This window comes from Dendrobium catenatum, unplaced genomic scaffold, assembly GCF_001605985.2.
Source record: "Dendrobium catenatum unplaced genomic scaffold, ASM160598v2 fragScaff_scaffold_1339, whole genome shotgun sequence".
In the NCBI taxonomy this organism is placed as follows: domain Eukaryota; kingdom Viridiplantae; phylum Streptophyta; class Magnoliopsida; order Asparagales; family Orchidaceae; genus Dendrobium; species Dendrobium catenatum.
Genome location: NW_021319801.1, coordinates 349,225 through 365,910, shown reverse-complemented (window position 1 = coordinate 365,910; position 16,686 = coordinate 349,225). Strand labels below are relative to the sequence as shown.

At 46.4% G+C, this 16,686-nt stretch overlaps 1 protein-coding gene across 1 annotated transcript; it reads right to left on the bottom strand.

Annotated features, from left to right (window-relative positions):
• Window positions 1–11,930: 11,930 nt before the first annotated feature.
• LOC110114716 (keratin, type II cytoskeletal 2 epidermal-like) lies at window positions 11,931–12,446 on the bottom strand. Its single transcript, XM_020847689.1, has one exon. It carries the CDS (start codon window positions 12,444–12,446, stop codon window positions 11,931–11,933), a length of 516 nt encoding a protein of 171 aa, XP_020703348.1.
• Window positions 12,447–16,686: the final 4,240 nt, after the last annotated feature.

Sequence of the window (16,686 nt, the reverse complement as noted above, 5' to 3'; positions counted from 1 at the left end):
TATTGCACTTTATAAAATTGATATGATATATGTTAGATCTACCCCTAGGTTAGGGATGAAATTTATATATTATTCTTCTTGCAGGTAGCCATGCTCATGCAACGCTAAAGGGGGAGTAAATGTCATGATTTCTAATGATATCTTATGCATGTGCTTCAGACTTTGCTCAACTCCCCTTAAATAATTGAGGGCAAAAAAATAATTATTATAACTGCTACAGGTGCTCCAGAAGCTGCATTAGCCGTCAATGATTAAGAGCATGGTCAAGCATGGTTGTGATGTGCATTTTACTTTCTATATAACTGCTTGGGATATTATAATTGTTAACAATAACTACGTGGGATTTTTATTAGGATAATCATGTAGGTGATTCTAGATATATTGCTTTCTATTAATGTAAAAAATATTTGTATTATTGGTGAGAATTATGAAAATGACTCTGAGTTGGGATATTCTTATCCAACTCGAATTCCAAAATAAGAAAGCATCCTTATAGGGGAGTGTCTTCTTTCATTTGGAAGATTGAATTTGGATGGCTTCAGATATCCAAAGAGAAAAGGCAATAACCCCTTTTCAGGAGAGATTGTCTCTTCATTTGGATATTCAAACCACGATGAATCCAAGGAGTCCAAGGAGAAAAGATCCAAGGAGTCCAAGGAGGAGAGTTCCAAAGAGTCCAGAGAGAAGGATTCCAAAGAAGACTGAAGATTGAAGACTAGAAGACCTAAAATCCCACTCAAAGTTATTTACGTTCGTCATAAGCTTAGAAATCCGGGTTGTTGGCAGTGGTGCTCGGCCACTTTATTTTCCACAGACCCTGGTTTGTAATTAAAGGGCAATTGACCTATAGACATTTAGTTGATTGATTTATTTATTTTTGATGTATTTTATTATATATTGTGTGCCTCTAGGGTTACTTGCTCTTTCCAGTTTATTGGCGAATTGCATGCCGTGTTTTGTTTTAGCCTTGATATTCATTAGGCTCTTCAAGGACTACAATATTCTCCACTCATAGGCAATATTTAAAATTTTAAGCTTTAAATAGCATAGAAATTTAACAAACCTAGGGAACTACCGAAATCATCCGGGGTCACATGTATATGAATGCATCCTTCTCTCTCCTTCTAATAAGGCACCTCCCCGCCTGTGGGTAGAGTCCGGATAATCTGGCATATAAGTGCCGGACATGGGGAGGCCCAGTCTTTTCTAAATATATTTTATAATAAGCCTGTTTTTAAAATCTCAAGCATATTTGATTTGAAAGCTTCAACTAGCATGCATTACATTAAAAACTAATTAAAACAAAATTTTAATCACATTAGTTAGGAGCATTTACCAACATAAGTTCAGGACCAATTAAGAAACCCTCTAAATGTCAGACCTATTTCCAAAAAATAGAACCACCCACCTATCAATCTTTCATAGATGACTAGACTACATGTCTTTGAATCGATTAGGTGGTTAGTTAGTTCCCCAATCCAGGCCGGGGTAAGTTCAAGTTTTGCACTGCATTAGTTAGGACACGGGTATCAGTGTGTGTAGAACACTAAACTCAACATAGATTTAGGATTCGAGGATACTACATCCGGTCTCATAGTATGCCTATATAGTAGGTAAGTTCCCTATTCTTCAGGGACTATAAATCCTACTTATCTACGTCACAGGAAGACGCCACCTTCATTTTTTTCTCTCACGCATCTGTTGAGTGCTTGATTTATCTTTCTAAGGTTTCTCTTTAGTACCCTAGATCCTCCGAATGCTAGTGTGAACCATGCATGTTGATTGAGCCAAATAGGACCTTTCTTCCCTTTGGATAGGACTTCCTAGTCTTAGCCCTATATATCAATCCCACTTTGAAAGGGATAATGTATGATCCTTAATCGAGAGTCTTCTCGGGCTTTAGCTTGGTATGTAATTAACCACGGGGGCTTGCACCCGTAGGAAACTGAATTCCACCATCTCATAAATCCCATTTCAAGCTGATGTATCAAATGGGGCAAACCTGTGATTGTGATTAGGCCATATATGTTATGACCCATCGAGGTGCGTAGGAGAGAGCCACTAGCTTCCATGGTTAATCGCATGTATGGTCCAATTTGTCGCTTCCACTTGGCCCGTTTACACAGTGCTCTTTCAGAGGTCCACAGGTTTCTAGCGACCACGGTGGGACCAGTTTCTCTCTCCATCTTTGGATTATATATTATCTTTTCTTGTGTGTACTCCAGGATTGGCACTCCTTAGAAGAGATCCTTCCCACTCTTAGTTAGGGTCTTTCCTTAGTTAGGGTTCCTTTCTCTTAGCTAGGGTCTCTCCCTACTCTACTTCTTTCCAACCTTGTAGGTTATTCCGTCCTTTATCCATCTTTATCAGTTCATTCCTTCCTTACTTCTTTCATGATTTCAATTTTAATTTCTTACTTTTCACTTTCCTTTCTTGGTAGTAGTATCATGGATTCCTTCATTCTGTCCGTTACTTTTAGCATTGGCTCAGATGTACGGGTGACTCTTCCTGAGTCCCTCCTCGTAAGTCCACCCGCTGGAGGGATCACTTTGGGTTCCTTCACGGACTCGGGGTTCCTCACTCTTGACGGACCCACCCCGACCGAGGCTACTGCATTCTCTCCTCCATAGAGGAGAGGATGTGCAGCCATACGCACTTTCAGACGACCAGCTGCTTGATGGATAGCCCGGGCACCTGCTCGTCCTATTCATATACCTACGCAGCCGGTGTGCCCAGTGGCAAAGTGACCAGTGCCTAGGCCACATCTCGTTCCACCAGTTCATCCTACGATTAGGCGACCAGTGCCTACCGCTCCTATTACACAGGTTGCTCTGGCCCCTCAGTGCAGGCAGCCTATTGCTGTTGTTACCCCTATCATTCTGGTGGAGGTGCCTCGAGTTAGGGTTCCACTTCCCACTTCCACTAGGAAGAGGGGTGCTCAGACCAAGGCTTGTTCATCCTCTTCCATCAGGTTTCTATTTTTGCTTGGCTCTCTTCCTCTAAGACTGCCGAGCAGACCCAACACTTCCCATTATTTTTGTTCCCCCTGCCACCCAGGCAGTGGGTTTAGATGTTCCATCTTCCTCTACCTCCAACCTTGGGAGAAGGGCTAGGAGGAATAGGAATAGGAGACTCCATCTGGCTGCATCAGAGGCAAATAGATAGTATATGGTTGAGGTGATAGCTCACCAGAAGCTAGTTCAGAGGATAGTGGCTCCCATGCAGCGGAGACCACGATGAGTTACAATTGCACACACCCTGAATATAGTTGTAGCTCTTGAGATAGAGGCAATCCAGGGAGGACGCTTCTCTCCACTAACACACGGTGGGCATGAGGAGGACGTTGCTCGCATTACGGTGGCTCCTCCTATCACTACTAATTTATCGTAGACTAGGGTCCCTAGGGATGCTGTGTTCGATCCCTCTCTCAGAGGATTCGAAACATCGCCTGCCTAATGCGTGGTAGGGGGCCTATCAATCGGGAGAGGTTACTCCGACATATATCTCAGACTAATTTTAAGTTGAGGAGATACACTGTGAGGCTAACGTATAGTTGGCAGAGAGGACATACACCTCAGTACCTGGTGGAGACAGCTCTAATTATTAGACTGCCGGTAGTTACTCCCACTATTAGACGACACCCACGTCTTCAAGGATGGAGACAGTAGTGGGAGCCTGCTCAGCCCCAAATCAGTTCAGTGTTGGTAGCCCCGCAGCAGCCAGTTACCAGTATGGAGTCTCATCGCAGTAGGTGCGTTTTGAGACATCGGCAGGCGGGCACCCCTGTCGATACAGTTCAGCCAGTTTAGATAGTTCAGTCAGTGGACACTATTGGACTGTCAAAGGCAGCAGATTTCCTTGAGATAGAGGCAGTTCCGATGGTGTGTGATATGATAGTAGATGTGGATGAGGTAGTCCCTACTAATGGTTAACCAGTTCGGATAAAGACTCAGTCAGTTCCTGGTCCTCATAGGATCACTTCCCCGATAGGTCTGTACATAGAGGCACTCTGTTGGACCTTCTCTGAGTATGACACACTCAGAGATGAGTTGGATGAGGATATACCAGTACATGGAGTTTGTGTGGTTACTCCGTGAGGTCACTCAGATGAGCAAAGGGAGCTTGACAATGACTAGCAAGGAGAACCCGAGGTGGGTGGATCTCCCAGGTCAGTGGATATAGATGTTACAGTTCTATACCTCCAGGCAAATGGCAGAGATGGACAAAGCCATGGTAGTAATGACTATCCAGTTGACAGCCTTGGAGGTGATGCCCCAGATGATGGGTACAACCACTATTAGTACTTACAGGGATGAGCCAGTTGTTCCACTAGTTACACTAGACCCCATAAGAGTGGACAGGGTCTAAAGAGCTATCCCAACTCTACCCACAGTGCCTACTCACACTCCTCCAGTCTAGAGTCAGTTAGTACAGTTGTTAGCCAGCTAGATTCAAAATCTGATAGCCTAGAAGGTTGAGTAGGCCATTACCTCCAAGAAGGCTGGAGAAGTTGTTAGCAGAGGTAGGCCTTACCCAGTGGAGTATGAGAGGGAGCCCTACCCTCCTGGTTTTGTTCCCTTGAGATTTAGAGTCATTGATGGGTTAGGGAACCTAAGGCAGCATGTGGCTCAGTATCGAGCCATATATTGCAACATAAGGGGAAACGACGCTCTGATATTAAGGTTGTTCGTCAACATCATTGTTGGGGTGGTGTTTGTTTGGTATGCTGACCTCCCCAATGACTTGGTCTGGACCTTTGCAAAGATAGAGCAGTTATTCATACAGAGGTTTGTCAGTGCAGAGCATCGAGTCACTGTAGGAGAGTTAGTGGTCATTAGACAGCACCCTAGAGAGACATTCCCAGATTATATAGTCAGATGGAGGAACCTCAGTTTATAGTATGATCTATAGTTACAGCAGTAGCACGGAGTTGAGATCTTATTAAATATCATATATAGTCCTATAGCACCCTACCTTAAGGGATTCAACATTAGAACCTTTCATAAATTATTGATGAAGGCTGTGAGTTTGCAGGACTGCATACCCGATGCAGTCCCTCATAAGGTTGAGAGTCAGCCTTCACGCAGACCTTAGTGGTAGGAGTCTTTAGGGGCACCTCCACCTAGGAGAGGGGAGGTACATAATACCTATGGACCAGCATATAAGGATAAGAAGCCCTTAAGCAGTTCAGCAGCATAGTAGTAGTAGTCATAAACCTCTGGTCAGTCAGCAGCATAGTCTAGACCCTCCTGTAGGACTCCAGAGAGTCAGCAGTACCTATAAGAGAAGCTTAATAAGGAATATCCCTTCAAAAGAGAAAGTGTAAGAAAAATATTTAAATTCCTTACTAAAAAGAACATTCTGATATTCCTAAATAATAATAGAGTGGAGAAGGAGGGACAGACAGACCACCCACTCTATTGTCCTTACCATAGACACATTGAGCATGTTTTGGAAGACAGCTATGTATTTAAGGATAAAGTAGAGAGGTTGATGGCCACTGAATAGATAAACCTCCAGGATAGTTTTTTTGTGCAGCCCAAGGATAAGGTTACTCAGACAATTCAGATGATATCTAGTCCTAGCAACAGTCCCAACTACAGTGACAGTCAGAGATATAGTCAGGGCTGTAGCAGTAGATAACCCCGTAGTTCTAAGGGAGAGTGGCAGTTAGCACTCTCCAAGAAGACCAAAAAGATGATTAATCGATTAGTTCAAAGTTCATAGGGAGTTGGTAGGAGGCCTTCCCAAGCCAGGTCGGCAGTTGCCACTTTAGTTACTACGCCAGCACCTCTTCCTTCTTCTCTTTATATTGTAGTGCCAGATGAGCATATTTCTTCTTCTTCTATTTTATTTACTAAGAAAATATATGAAAGAGAAAAATATGTTATAACTTTAGAGGGGAAGACAGTGTTCATTCCAGCACTTACGCTGAAGAACTTTGTTCTCCCTTCTATTGATGATGAAATAATAGAATAGAGTGATTTTGGCTACTTCTGGTATTCTTTACCTTTTATTTTTAGTTCAGTTCCTTCTAGTACTGGAACTTCTCATGCTTTACATGTCTCTTAAAATGTAAATGATTCTGAGTGTAATAATGAGTCTGAGTCTGAGAAGATGAATCCGAGAATCCACTCCAGGCACTTTTCTTAGAGCCAACACAACCCACCACCACTAAACAAAAGGAATCTCTAGTTGAGGATGACTCAATACAGAAAGTTCATTTATGTTCAGGGAAGGTCCTTCCACCTTGGATGGCTAAAAATGATAAAGAAAAGGATAAAAACATAGTCACCCTATAGGACGATCCTATCCCTTCCTCCCAAGAGCAGTCTAAGGAGTAAGGGAAAGGTCCTTAGTCAGATGTTGACTATAATGTGTTGGCTTACTTAAGGAAAATTCCTTCCCTCCTGAGTGTCTACGACGCTCTAATGATGTCCCCTAACTTGAGAGAGACATTGGTGAAATCTCTATTTGAACCAGAGTCCTATCAAGCCTTCTTTGCTTCTAAATCTATAGGGGATACATGTCATTTGAAAGTGATTCCATGCATTACCTTTTCTAGATGTGATCTACTCTTAGGGACTACTAAGCACAATAGTCCCTTATATGTCACTACTGACGTTAATGGGCATGAGTTGAACAACATCATCATCCATCCAGGGGCTTCAGTAAATATTCTTACTCATGAAACTTTAAAAAGCCTCTCCTTAAGTCATTTGAAGCTCACTTCAGATAATATTATGTTGAAAGGCTTTAATGACCAAGGTTATCGTGCTCTAGGGTCCATTACCCTGCCTCTATAATTTGGAAATTTCCTAACTTATGTGAAGTTTCATGTACTTGATGCTGATACTTCTTATAGGGCTCTCTTAGGAAGGTCTTGGATCCATGAGTATGGAATGGTGCCCTCCACCATGCACAAATGTATGAAGTTTATGACGAATGATGTTGAGTATACCATTCTTGAAGATACCCAGCCCTTTTATGTGCATGAGGTCTCTATTTAAGATGATACCAATTATTACGTACCTCAAAAGGCTCATAAACCTCCACGTGCTCAATCACTAGTGACACCCTCTAGTGTTGTATAGGGCCCCATGCAGTCATTTGCACAGGGTCCTATATAATTATCAGTATAAGGTCCATCATAGGTTATCATTGAGCCAGGTGATTTCACTGCACATTCTGATAGAGATCCTTTCCAGTTTGTAGTGAGGCACGTAGTTCCACCTAGTAGAGGTAGGGGAGTATGAGGTAAAGGTAGAGTATTGACCCGTGAGCCGAGGAACTACGACACTTGAACACCTCCTCCACCTTATCTTTACACTTCTTCTTTGACTGTAGAGTCTGACTCTTCAGATGATGAAGTGATTGATATCCTTCATCGTTCACTCCCTTTACCACCTTCATATCCCTCTGGTTATGACTCACATCCTACCTTTCATAGTCATTAAATATCTGAAGGTGGATTAGTTGTTGATAGTAGCTCAGATGAGGGGGAGGACCTTCGACGTCAAACTACTAGCGGATAACCTTCTCCCCATCAGATACGTGGAATAGGAGTTGAGGATTCCAGTCAAAGAGCTTTTGATGCTCCCTCCACTAGTGATGATGATCTAATATGGACTAGTAAAAACCATATACCTCACCTATATAAGACATTTTGGCCGGCGCGATCTAAGTGTCCCTCTGTACCCCGTACTATAGGTGCACCACTGGGTCCTATGAGCCAGGATACAAAGGAGACCGCTATGGAGATAAAGGTCAAAAGTGCCCCTTATTACTTTTATCCTGTTGTAGAGAGCTTTATTGAGCATGGTCTAGTTCGTTCCACTTGGCCTGACGAACAAGCTCTATAACAAGCCTGAGTTTGGCGGACTGAATTCCCTCAAGATCTAGGAGGTGTAGGTTATATGAGATTAAATCAGTCCAATAATGCCAACATTCGTGTTGTCTCCCATTCTTATCCGGTTATTTCTCTTGCCGATGAAGAAGACCCAGATGATGGTGAGGATAGAGTCCTTGATGCTCCACAAGAGTTTGAAGATGGCGTTACTTTTACCATGGAAGAATTATGGAGGTAAACTTAGGCACTGAGTTAGATCCTAGGCCTATTTTTCATAGTGCCCTGCTGTCTGATTCAGAGGCTCAAGAATACATCAAGTTATTGTCAGAGTTTAGAGTCTATTTTACCTGGAACTACACTGAGGTGCCTGGTCTAAATCAAGATGTAGCAGTCCATAAGTTAGCCGTTGAGCCTGAGGCAGTCCCTGTTAAACAAGCACCTCGTATAATGAGGTTAGAGATAGAATAACAGGTGATCGTTGAGACCAAGAAGCTTATAGAAGCTAGTTTCATTCACGAAGACATGTACCCTACTTGGCTTGCTAATATTGTTCAAGTTTGAAAGAGGAGCGGACAAATTCGTGTCTGTATCGACTTTCGTGACTTGAATAAGGCATGTTATAAGGATGATTTTCCTCTTCCTATCCCCGAGCTTATGGTGGATATAGCATCATCTCATAGGATTTTATCATTCATGGATGGTTCATCTGATTATAATCAGATAAAGATGGACCCTGAGGATGAGAAGTTCACTTTATTTTGAATACCTATATGTGTATTTTTTTATAAGGTGATGCCCTTCTGCCTCAAGAATGTTTGGTCCACCTATCAACATGCTATGACTGTTATCTTCGATGAGATGATACACAAGCAAGTTGAATGCTATGTGGATGACTTGGTAGTCAAAAGCAAGCTCAGTGGAGATCACCTCCAAGATCTACGAATAGTTTTTGAATGCCTACACAAATTTGATCTAAAGATGAATCCTTTAAAATGTGCATTTAGAGTTAGTGCAAAAAAGTTCTTGGGGTTCATAGTTCACTACCGTGGCATTGAGATAGACCCTTCTATGATAAAAGTCATAGTAGATTTAAAACCGCCTAAAAGTCTTACCAGTTGCGGTCCTTTCTAGGTAAACTTGCTTTCTTGCAGAGATTTATCTCTAATATTTTTAGTGGGTGTCATCCCTTCTCTGCCCTAGTGAAGAAGGATGCCCGATTTCATTGGGATGAGCGTTGACAGGAGGCCTTTGAGAGTATAAACTGCTACTTGAAGAACCTACCTATTTTAGCTACATCGATCCCAAGTAAGCCGTTGATTCTCTAAACTAGGCCTTGGATGAGTCCTTAGGTGCATTTTTAGCTCAAAAGAATGAGAAAGAAAAGGAGAATGCCTTGTACTACCTCAGCAGGTGATTGATACCTGCAGAGCTTAAGTACCCAGCGATGGAAAAGCAATGTTTAGCTTTGATCTTCATGGTACAAAAGCTTCAGCATTATATGCTTTCATATAAAATTAACTTGATCTCTAGAGTCAACCTTGTTGAGTCTTGTAATTAGGTTGTTAAACCTAAGTGAATGTCCCAAGGCTACCAAGAGGGGGGGGGGGTGAATTGGTACTTTAAAAAAATTTAAGTCCCCTTTTGAAAATTCAAATAGCAACTATTCAAACACAAACATCCTCAAATCGTGGCCACCAATCAGTTTTGATGTTGTCCCGAGGGCCGATCGTGAGTAATAAAGGCGAGTGATCGGAGGCCACTCGGGCCAAATGCCGTACCTTAGCCAGAGGGGCCACACCAAGGCCCATAGAGTTCATCAGAACCCTATCTAATCTGACCCAAATTCTGCTGTTGCCCTCCTTATTATTGGTCCAAGTGAACCGCGGTCCCACGAAGCCTAAATCATGAAGATCATTGGCCGTCATGAACTCGAACATCTCCAGCACACCAGTTGAGGAAGTAACCCTCTTGCCGCCCATTTTCTCCTTTTGATTGAGGCAACAATTAAAATCGCCCCCAACTAGGACCGGGGAGTTCACATCCTAGTGAGAGCTCATAGTCTGCCAAAGATCCCTCTGCTGAAGGTAATCCTTATTCGCATACACCACCGCAACTGTCCACCTCTGACAGTTTGGAAGGGTCAAGTATCCCATAATAACTTGTTCATTAGCTACCAGCAATTCAAATTTAGTCAGGTCCTTGCGCCACATGGCAAGGATGCCACCGGACTTGCCCACGGACGGGAGGTGGAGGAAATCCCATTGCGTGCCAATAAGACGATCGACATCCGAACGATTTAAGTCTTCAATCTTTGTCTCCAACAAGCCAATGAAATGCACATCATTGTCACCCACAAGGTGACGCAGGTAGTTGCTCGTGCACTTCTTCCGAGCACCTCTGCAATTCCAGAACATTGTTGTAGACATTAATCCACCATAGGGGACGCGTCCCCGCCGTTGGAAGTGGTAGTGCCATCCTTCTTCCTCTTACGAGGAGCTTCCTCAATCGGCCCCAAGGCCTGTAGCTCCTTCTCAAAGTGCGCCTTAGATGCCCCAAGCTTTGGTCTAGCCGGCCTAGACTCTAACGATCTAACGCCCGCCGAGAAGAATAACGGCTCCGTAAGGCCCAGCTTCTTGTCACCCCGACTAGGCCGGAAATTCTCCTTCATGCGACAAACTTTAGGTTCTTTTATTTTAGCAAGGTCTACTTTCCTAGGAACATTCTCCCCCAAGGCGGACTTACCCACCGGCTGTTCCTTCTTCTGGGGCTTTCAACCCTTCCTTGGAGGGACGACATTCCAAGGCCCGTACATCCTTTCATCCTCCGTGAGCTCAGCCACCTTGGGATTGAGTTCTCCCACAGCAATGGTAGGGGTGGATGCCGAGGATGATTGCCCCGCATCACCCAAACTTCCCTTCCCCGACAGATTGCCCACACTCAGCGGGTTGGGGCTGCTGCACGGCGTGATCACCCCCACCGATTTTGGGGTGTTGGATGCTGCAGACGAACTAGCTCCCGCCAAAGGAGCCTTGCCATTGTTTACACCAACTTGGCCGCCTTCCGGTACCACACACCCGGTAGTCGCCCGAGATGGACAATGCTCCTTTCTATGTCCAATGCGCCCACACTCAAAGCAGGATAGGTCTAATCCCTCATACTCCACACGCTGGTGAAAGCGGCCCTTCCAACCGTTGATCCAGATGCCAGATTGGAGTTTCCTTGCAAGGTCAAGTTTGACACACACCCGGGCATATTCCCGTCGTCCAGTTCTTCCCGTCTGGGCATCAATCCACAACGGCTCTCCAATCATCGAAGCAATGCGAATAAGAGTTTCCTGATCCCAATATTGCAGTGGCAATTGCAGAAAGCGTATCCAAATCGGAGAAGTCAGCCCCTCGAGAGAGCTTGGGGAGAACTCAGGCGTCCATCTGTCCAAGCCAACGATGTTCCCACTGAAGAACCACGGTCCGCCACATAGCACAGCATCCCTAGCTTCGGCCGAGGTAAAGGTGCACGCAAAACAGTCCACACCAATGGTAGAGAGTTGAAACTCTCCAAACCGACCCCATTGTCGATGAATTTCATATTCCAGCACAAAAAATGGGAGTCGTCGTCCCAAGACTTTGCCAACCACCGCATTCTCCAATAGATTGATGCTCTGCTCAACCACCTCCAACCTAAGATCCACTGAAATGTCGTCGGCCAAGAATCGGCCCCTCTTGACCTTCTCCGCGACTTTAATGTGTTCCAGCCTCTTATAAATGTTGGATGATCCTGCCCGCGGGGTAGCAGCTACCATATTCCCAAAGATTCCCTTACTTGGCTCCATAGCGGCATTTCCGCAAACATCTTGCGTGCACTGTCCGGTTTCTTTGACATCGGCACCCGCTGGACTAGGGAGGTTCACACCTAAAATCGGGCTCGCCCCCAGTTCACTTCCAGCCATAATTTTGGTGGAATCCATATCCACATCATCCCCCGCCTTTGGTTCCGAACCCACCACTGGCGTTTGGAAAGCGGCAACCCTCCGAGCAGCCGCTGCTGCCTCCACACTTGCAGCAGCCGAAACCCTTTCAAGGGCTTACTCAAATTCCATAGCAGCATCCTCAAAAATAGGATTGGCTGAGACTTGCATCTCTTCCATTTGCATCGCATCAAGCACCTTAGCCATGCAGCCTTTCCGTGCTTCAGGGGTGAACCGGCCAGGGTCTCGCCCTTCGCCTCTAGCAGCGACGGAGCCAAGCCCATCCCACACCATCTGCTTGGCATAAGCCGCCCCGCTGCATGCGGTCCCCTGGCTTGCTCCCAGCTCTGCGGCAGTCTTGCCGCAGCGCACAGCTCCAGCCAAGGCATCACCCGAAACCGGGCCACCCTTGGCTCCACCCGTCGACGCCTCCACAGCTGCTCTCCCGCCCGAGACATTCTTGCCGCCCTGCTTGGCCGACCCCGCCTTACCCGGCGATTTCACCTCCACGTACCTTTTACCACCGCCGGACCCAATGCCCGACCGCCGCCTATCCCGTTCACTGCCACCGCCTGATCCTTCACCACCGCCCCTGCTAGAGCAGGTAGGAGACCGCCTGTCCCCCCCAGCCATACCCTAGACCTTCTCACACTAAAGCACTCTAGTGAGAGAAACAATCGGCAAGAAATGAAGAACCTCAAAGTTTTTGGGTTCCGGGCCAAAAATTTTGGGTTCCTTGAAAATAACTTGTATTACACAAGAGAAAGTATTAAAATATTACAGGAGGCCCAACGTCCTCATCTAAAATAGCCAAAAGCTCGACAGGAACGGAGCTTCTATCAGAAGTGAAGTTCCAAGAGAAAGAAGTAGCGATTGCCCAAGCCGCAAAGAAATGGGCAGCACGGATGTATTCCCTCGGGATATGCAAAAAGGTAACCTGGTGAAAAAGACGTAGCCAGTTGAGAGAATCGCCCAGTTCCTAATGACCCTGCCATCTGCTGCGATTCTGGAAATCATGCAGAAGACGAATAACACCACTGTTATCACCTTCAATAATAAGGCCAGCACAGTCAAACATCCAATCTTCTAAAGCTAAGTGAATGTGCTGGATGGCCTCCAGCTCCACAGTATTGCTGTCCCAATGCTGGAAAGGCCAACCACAAGCGTTAAGAGGAGACCCAGCCGAATTGCGAAATATAAGCCCCAGCCCCCCAGCCCCCGACTGAGGGAGAGCGCCGTCCAAATTAACCTTAATCCACTATGGAGGGGTCGGGGGGAAACCACGAGAGCGGTTGAAACAGTCCAGAAGACTAAAAAGTGTCCCAGTGCCCCGAAGAGGAAGCCGGCTTAATGGAGGGGATGGCGCCAAAAATAGCAGCCGCCATGGAGGTAGGAGTGCCATGCGAGCGGCCGTGTTTTTTGGCATTACGACCGCGCCAGCATTGGTAAACCGCATAGCAGTAAAAAAAAGGCCAAGCCCCATCCTATTTCTGAAAAGCGCGGAAGGCCATCAGCAGTTCAGTCAGAGAATTGAACGTTGGGAGACTGATCCCCCACGAAGACAGAATTTGCAAAGTGTTGCGAAGAGTTAGGCACCGAGCAGTCACATGATGTAAGTCTTCCACCATGTCACAGCCCCACGGGCATAGAGGGTCCGCCGGAATCCTCTGGGAACGCAGCCAGTCATTAGTGGGAAGGATATTTTTGTATATGCGCCACCAGAAAAGCTTCTCCCGAGGATGAAGACGGAAGCGGTAGATGGTCATAACCGGATCCGGCTCAGCCGGGAAAAGTTGAGCATAGGCCATGGACGTGATCGTTTGTCCCAGTGGGCGACAAATAAGCTCAGCCGAGTCAGGAATAGTAGGAGGGAGAATAGGGAGAGCCAGAATTCAAAGAGCCAAATCCTGACCAAAGAACTGAAACACCAGCACGGCGTCCCACTCGCCATCCTCAGTGAGAAAAAAACTGACAGTAGCATCCTCAGGTAGGTCCGTACTGAAGTACATCGACCATAAATGGAGAGGCTGATCCTCAATCCAAGTATGGAGGAAGAGGTTGATATCGGTACCAGGACCAACACGCTAGCGGATACAGCGTTGAAGTGTATGAGCCCCATCACAAATCAATTTCCATGCCGGCGAATCGGTCTTTGCAAGAGTAGCATCCCACGGAGAGGGGCCATACTTCTCACGGAGGCTTCGATTAAGAAGAGTGTCAGGATCATTGATGAAGCTCCACGCTAGCCGGGCCCGGAGAGGACCAGTCTAATTCCCGACCGCATAAAAACCCAAACCCCCGGAACTCTTAGGCTTGCACAGCTCATCCCAGGCCAGATAGTGTAACCCCCGAGCATCCGGGCTTTTGTCCCAAAGAAAACTGCGGGCCAGTTTCTCGATCGTATTAAGCACACCACGTGGGATAACCGAATGGGATGTATAATAGATCGAGATGGGAAGAAGAGCCGCATTAATAAGAGTAGTCCTGCCCGCAAGGGATAGGTGCCGGTTTCCCCAAGAAAGGGTCTTGGCAGACGCTTTTTGAATAACTTTGGCAAAGTCAGCAGAGGTGGACTTGGACATTTTGAGAGGGATGCCCAGGTATTCAAACTGGTCCACTCTCCGGAACCCCGCCATCTTAGGCAGCCTGGTCCTCTTCCAATACGGGGTACTTTTTCCAAAGAGAATTAAAGATTTTTCAGTGTTAAGCATCTGCCCCGTCCACGAACAGTACTTATGCAGGATTTGCGAGAGAAGCTTGAGGTTGGAAATTGAAGCTTCTGAAAAGAAAAGCACATCGTCAGCATAAAGAAGATGGGAAATGGGCCTACCAGAAGGGCAAAGAGACACCCCAAGGTGGGGGGCGTGATGCCGCATAGCCAACGAGAGAAGTTCCGAACAAAGAATATAAAGGTAAGGCGAGAGCGGGCATCCCTGCCGGAACCCACAGCCAGCCGAGATCCAGGATGACCGTTGTCCATTGACAAGAAGGGCAAAGCGAGGCAGCTCAACACAGCGGACCACCCAGTTAGCGAAACGTGGCAGGAAGCCCATAAGCCTGAGGACAGCATTGAGAGTGTCCCAACTCATGCGGTCATAGGCTTGTTCTTTATCAATTTTGAGGGCCATAAGTCCCGGAACCGAGGTGGAAGTTCGGAATTTGTTGATAACCTCCAACCCAAACAGACAATGCCCCGAAATGGACCGACCAGAAATAAAGGCAGCTTATTCCTCCGAAATAACACTACAGGAAAATCACCCACTTCCGGCGGCTTTTTCCGGCGGAATTTGAGCAATTTCCGGCGGTTTTTTAATTTTCCGGCGGTTTTCCGGCGGCTTTCGAGCCGCCGGAAAAAACGGCGTAGGAAATTTTCCTGTAGTGTAATATCCGGAAGAATGCTCTTAAGTCGATTGACAAGAGTTTTGGCCACCAACTTATAGATCGTTTGGCAAAGACTGATAGGCCGCAGCTTGTTGGGAGCAGTAGGATTAGGCACCTTTGGAAGAAGGACAACAAGAGTATCTTTCCAGTCAGCTTGCATGACCCCGGTCTTCAAATAGTCCAAACAGGCAGCAACCACCTGCTGACCAACAATGGGCCAAAACGCTTTGTAGAAAGAAGCTGTGATCCCGTCCAACCCCGGGGAGCGGTTCCTGCCCATACTGAAAGTGGCAACATGAATTTCCTCCTCAGAAATATCAGCAGCCAGAAGAGTAGACACTCTCCGGAGGGCCTCCACTTTATCATGAAGACATGGCCACCCATCCACAGAGATAGGTGCCGCCTGCCACTTACGGGAAAAGAAATGGGTGAGGATGGCAAGGATAGCCGAGCTGTCCTTCGAGACAGCGCCCTCCTCATCAGTCATCTCACGAATATGATTCCCCCGACAGCGGGAGGAAGCAACAGAGTGAAAATAATGGGTATTGGCATCCCCTTCCTCCAACCACCGAACCTTGGCGCGCTGTTGCCACCACGAGGTTAAACGCGCAAGTGTACAATTGAGCTCTCTAACTTTACGAAGCAGGTCCACCTCTTGCTCAGGAGAGAGTCCATCCGGCGAACAATCAGCTAATTGGAGAGCCGCAATGTCTAGCTCGAGAGAGCGTTGAAGCTGATGGAGCCCTTGGATTTTATTTCGGCTCCAGAAAAAAAGTTTCTAAAGAGCGCGACGACTTTTAGCCTGGAGCGCCTCAGCTGGGCCTCAAGACGGAACCCAGTTCCAACATTTAGTGAAGATACGCCCCGCAGCAGGATAGGAGAGCCACATATCCTCAAATCGAATCCATTCCGCTCGCCGCAAGCGAGTAAGCGGAGTAAGGGAGCAAAGCAGAGGACGGTGATCAGACACCAACCGCAACAGGTGGCGAACCTACAGCTCCTGATGCTCATCCAGAAGGGAGGAGGAGACAAGACATCTATAAAGGCGAGCCCAAATCTTATTGGTACCAACCTTGTTATTACTCCAAGTAAACTTGGGCCCCAAAAAGCCTGGGTCAACCAAGTCATTAGAACGCATAAATTCCTCCATATCCATAGAGGCAGTGGACGGTCTAAAAGCCCCCCCCCCCTCCCCCTTTTATCGTCTTGGGAGAGGATACAGTTAAAGTCCCCAATGGCAATAAGAGGGAGCTCAGCATCCCGACAGGAATTGATCCCTTCCCAAAGAGACCTACGGACGTGCAAATACTTATCAGCATACACCACGGCAATATTCCAGCAGGGGAGATCAGAGAATTGCACCCGGCCAGCCACACACTGTTTAGAAGAGAGGAGAGGTTCAAAGGAAACACAAGCCCATTTCCAAATAAGCAGGATTCCACCATATTTGCCTTCAGAGGGTTGAAGGTGAAAATCCCACGCACACCCTACA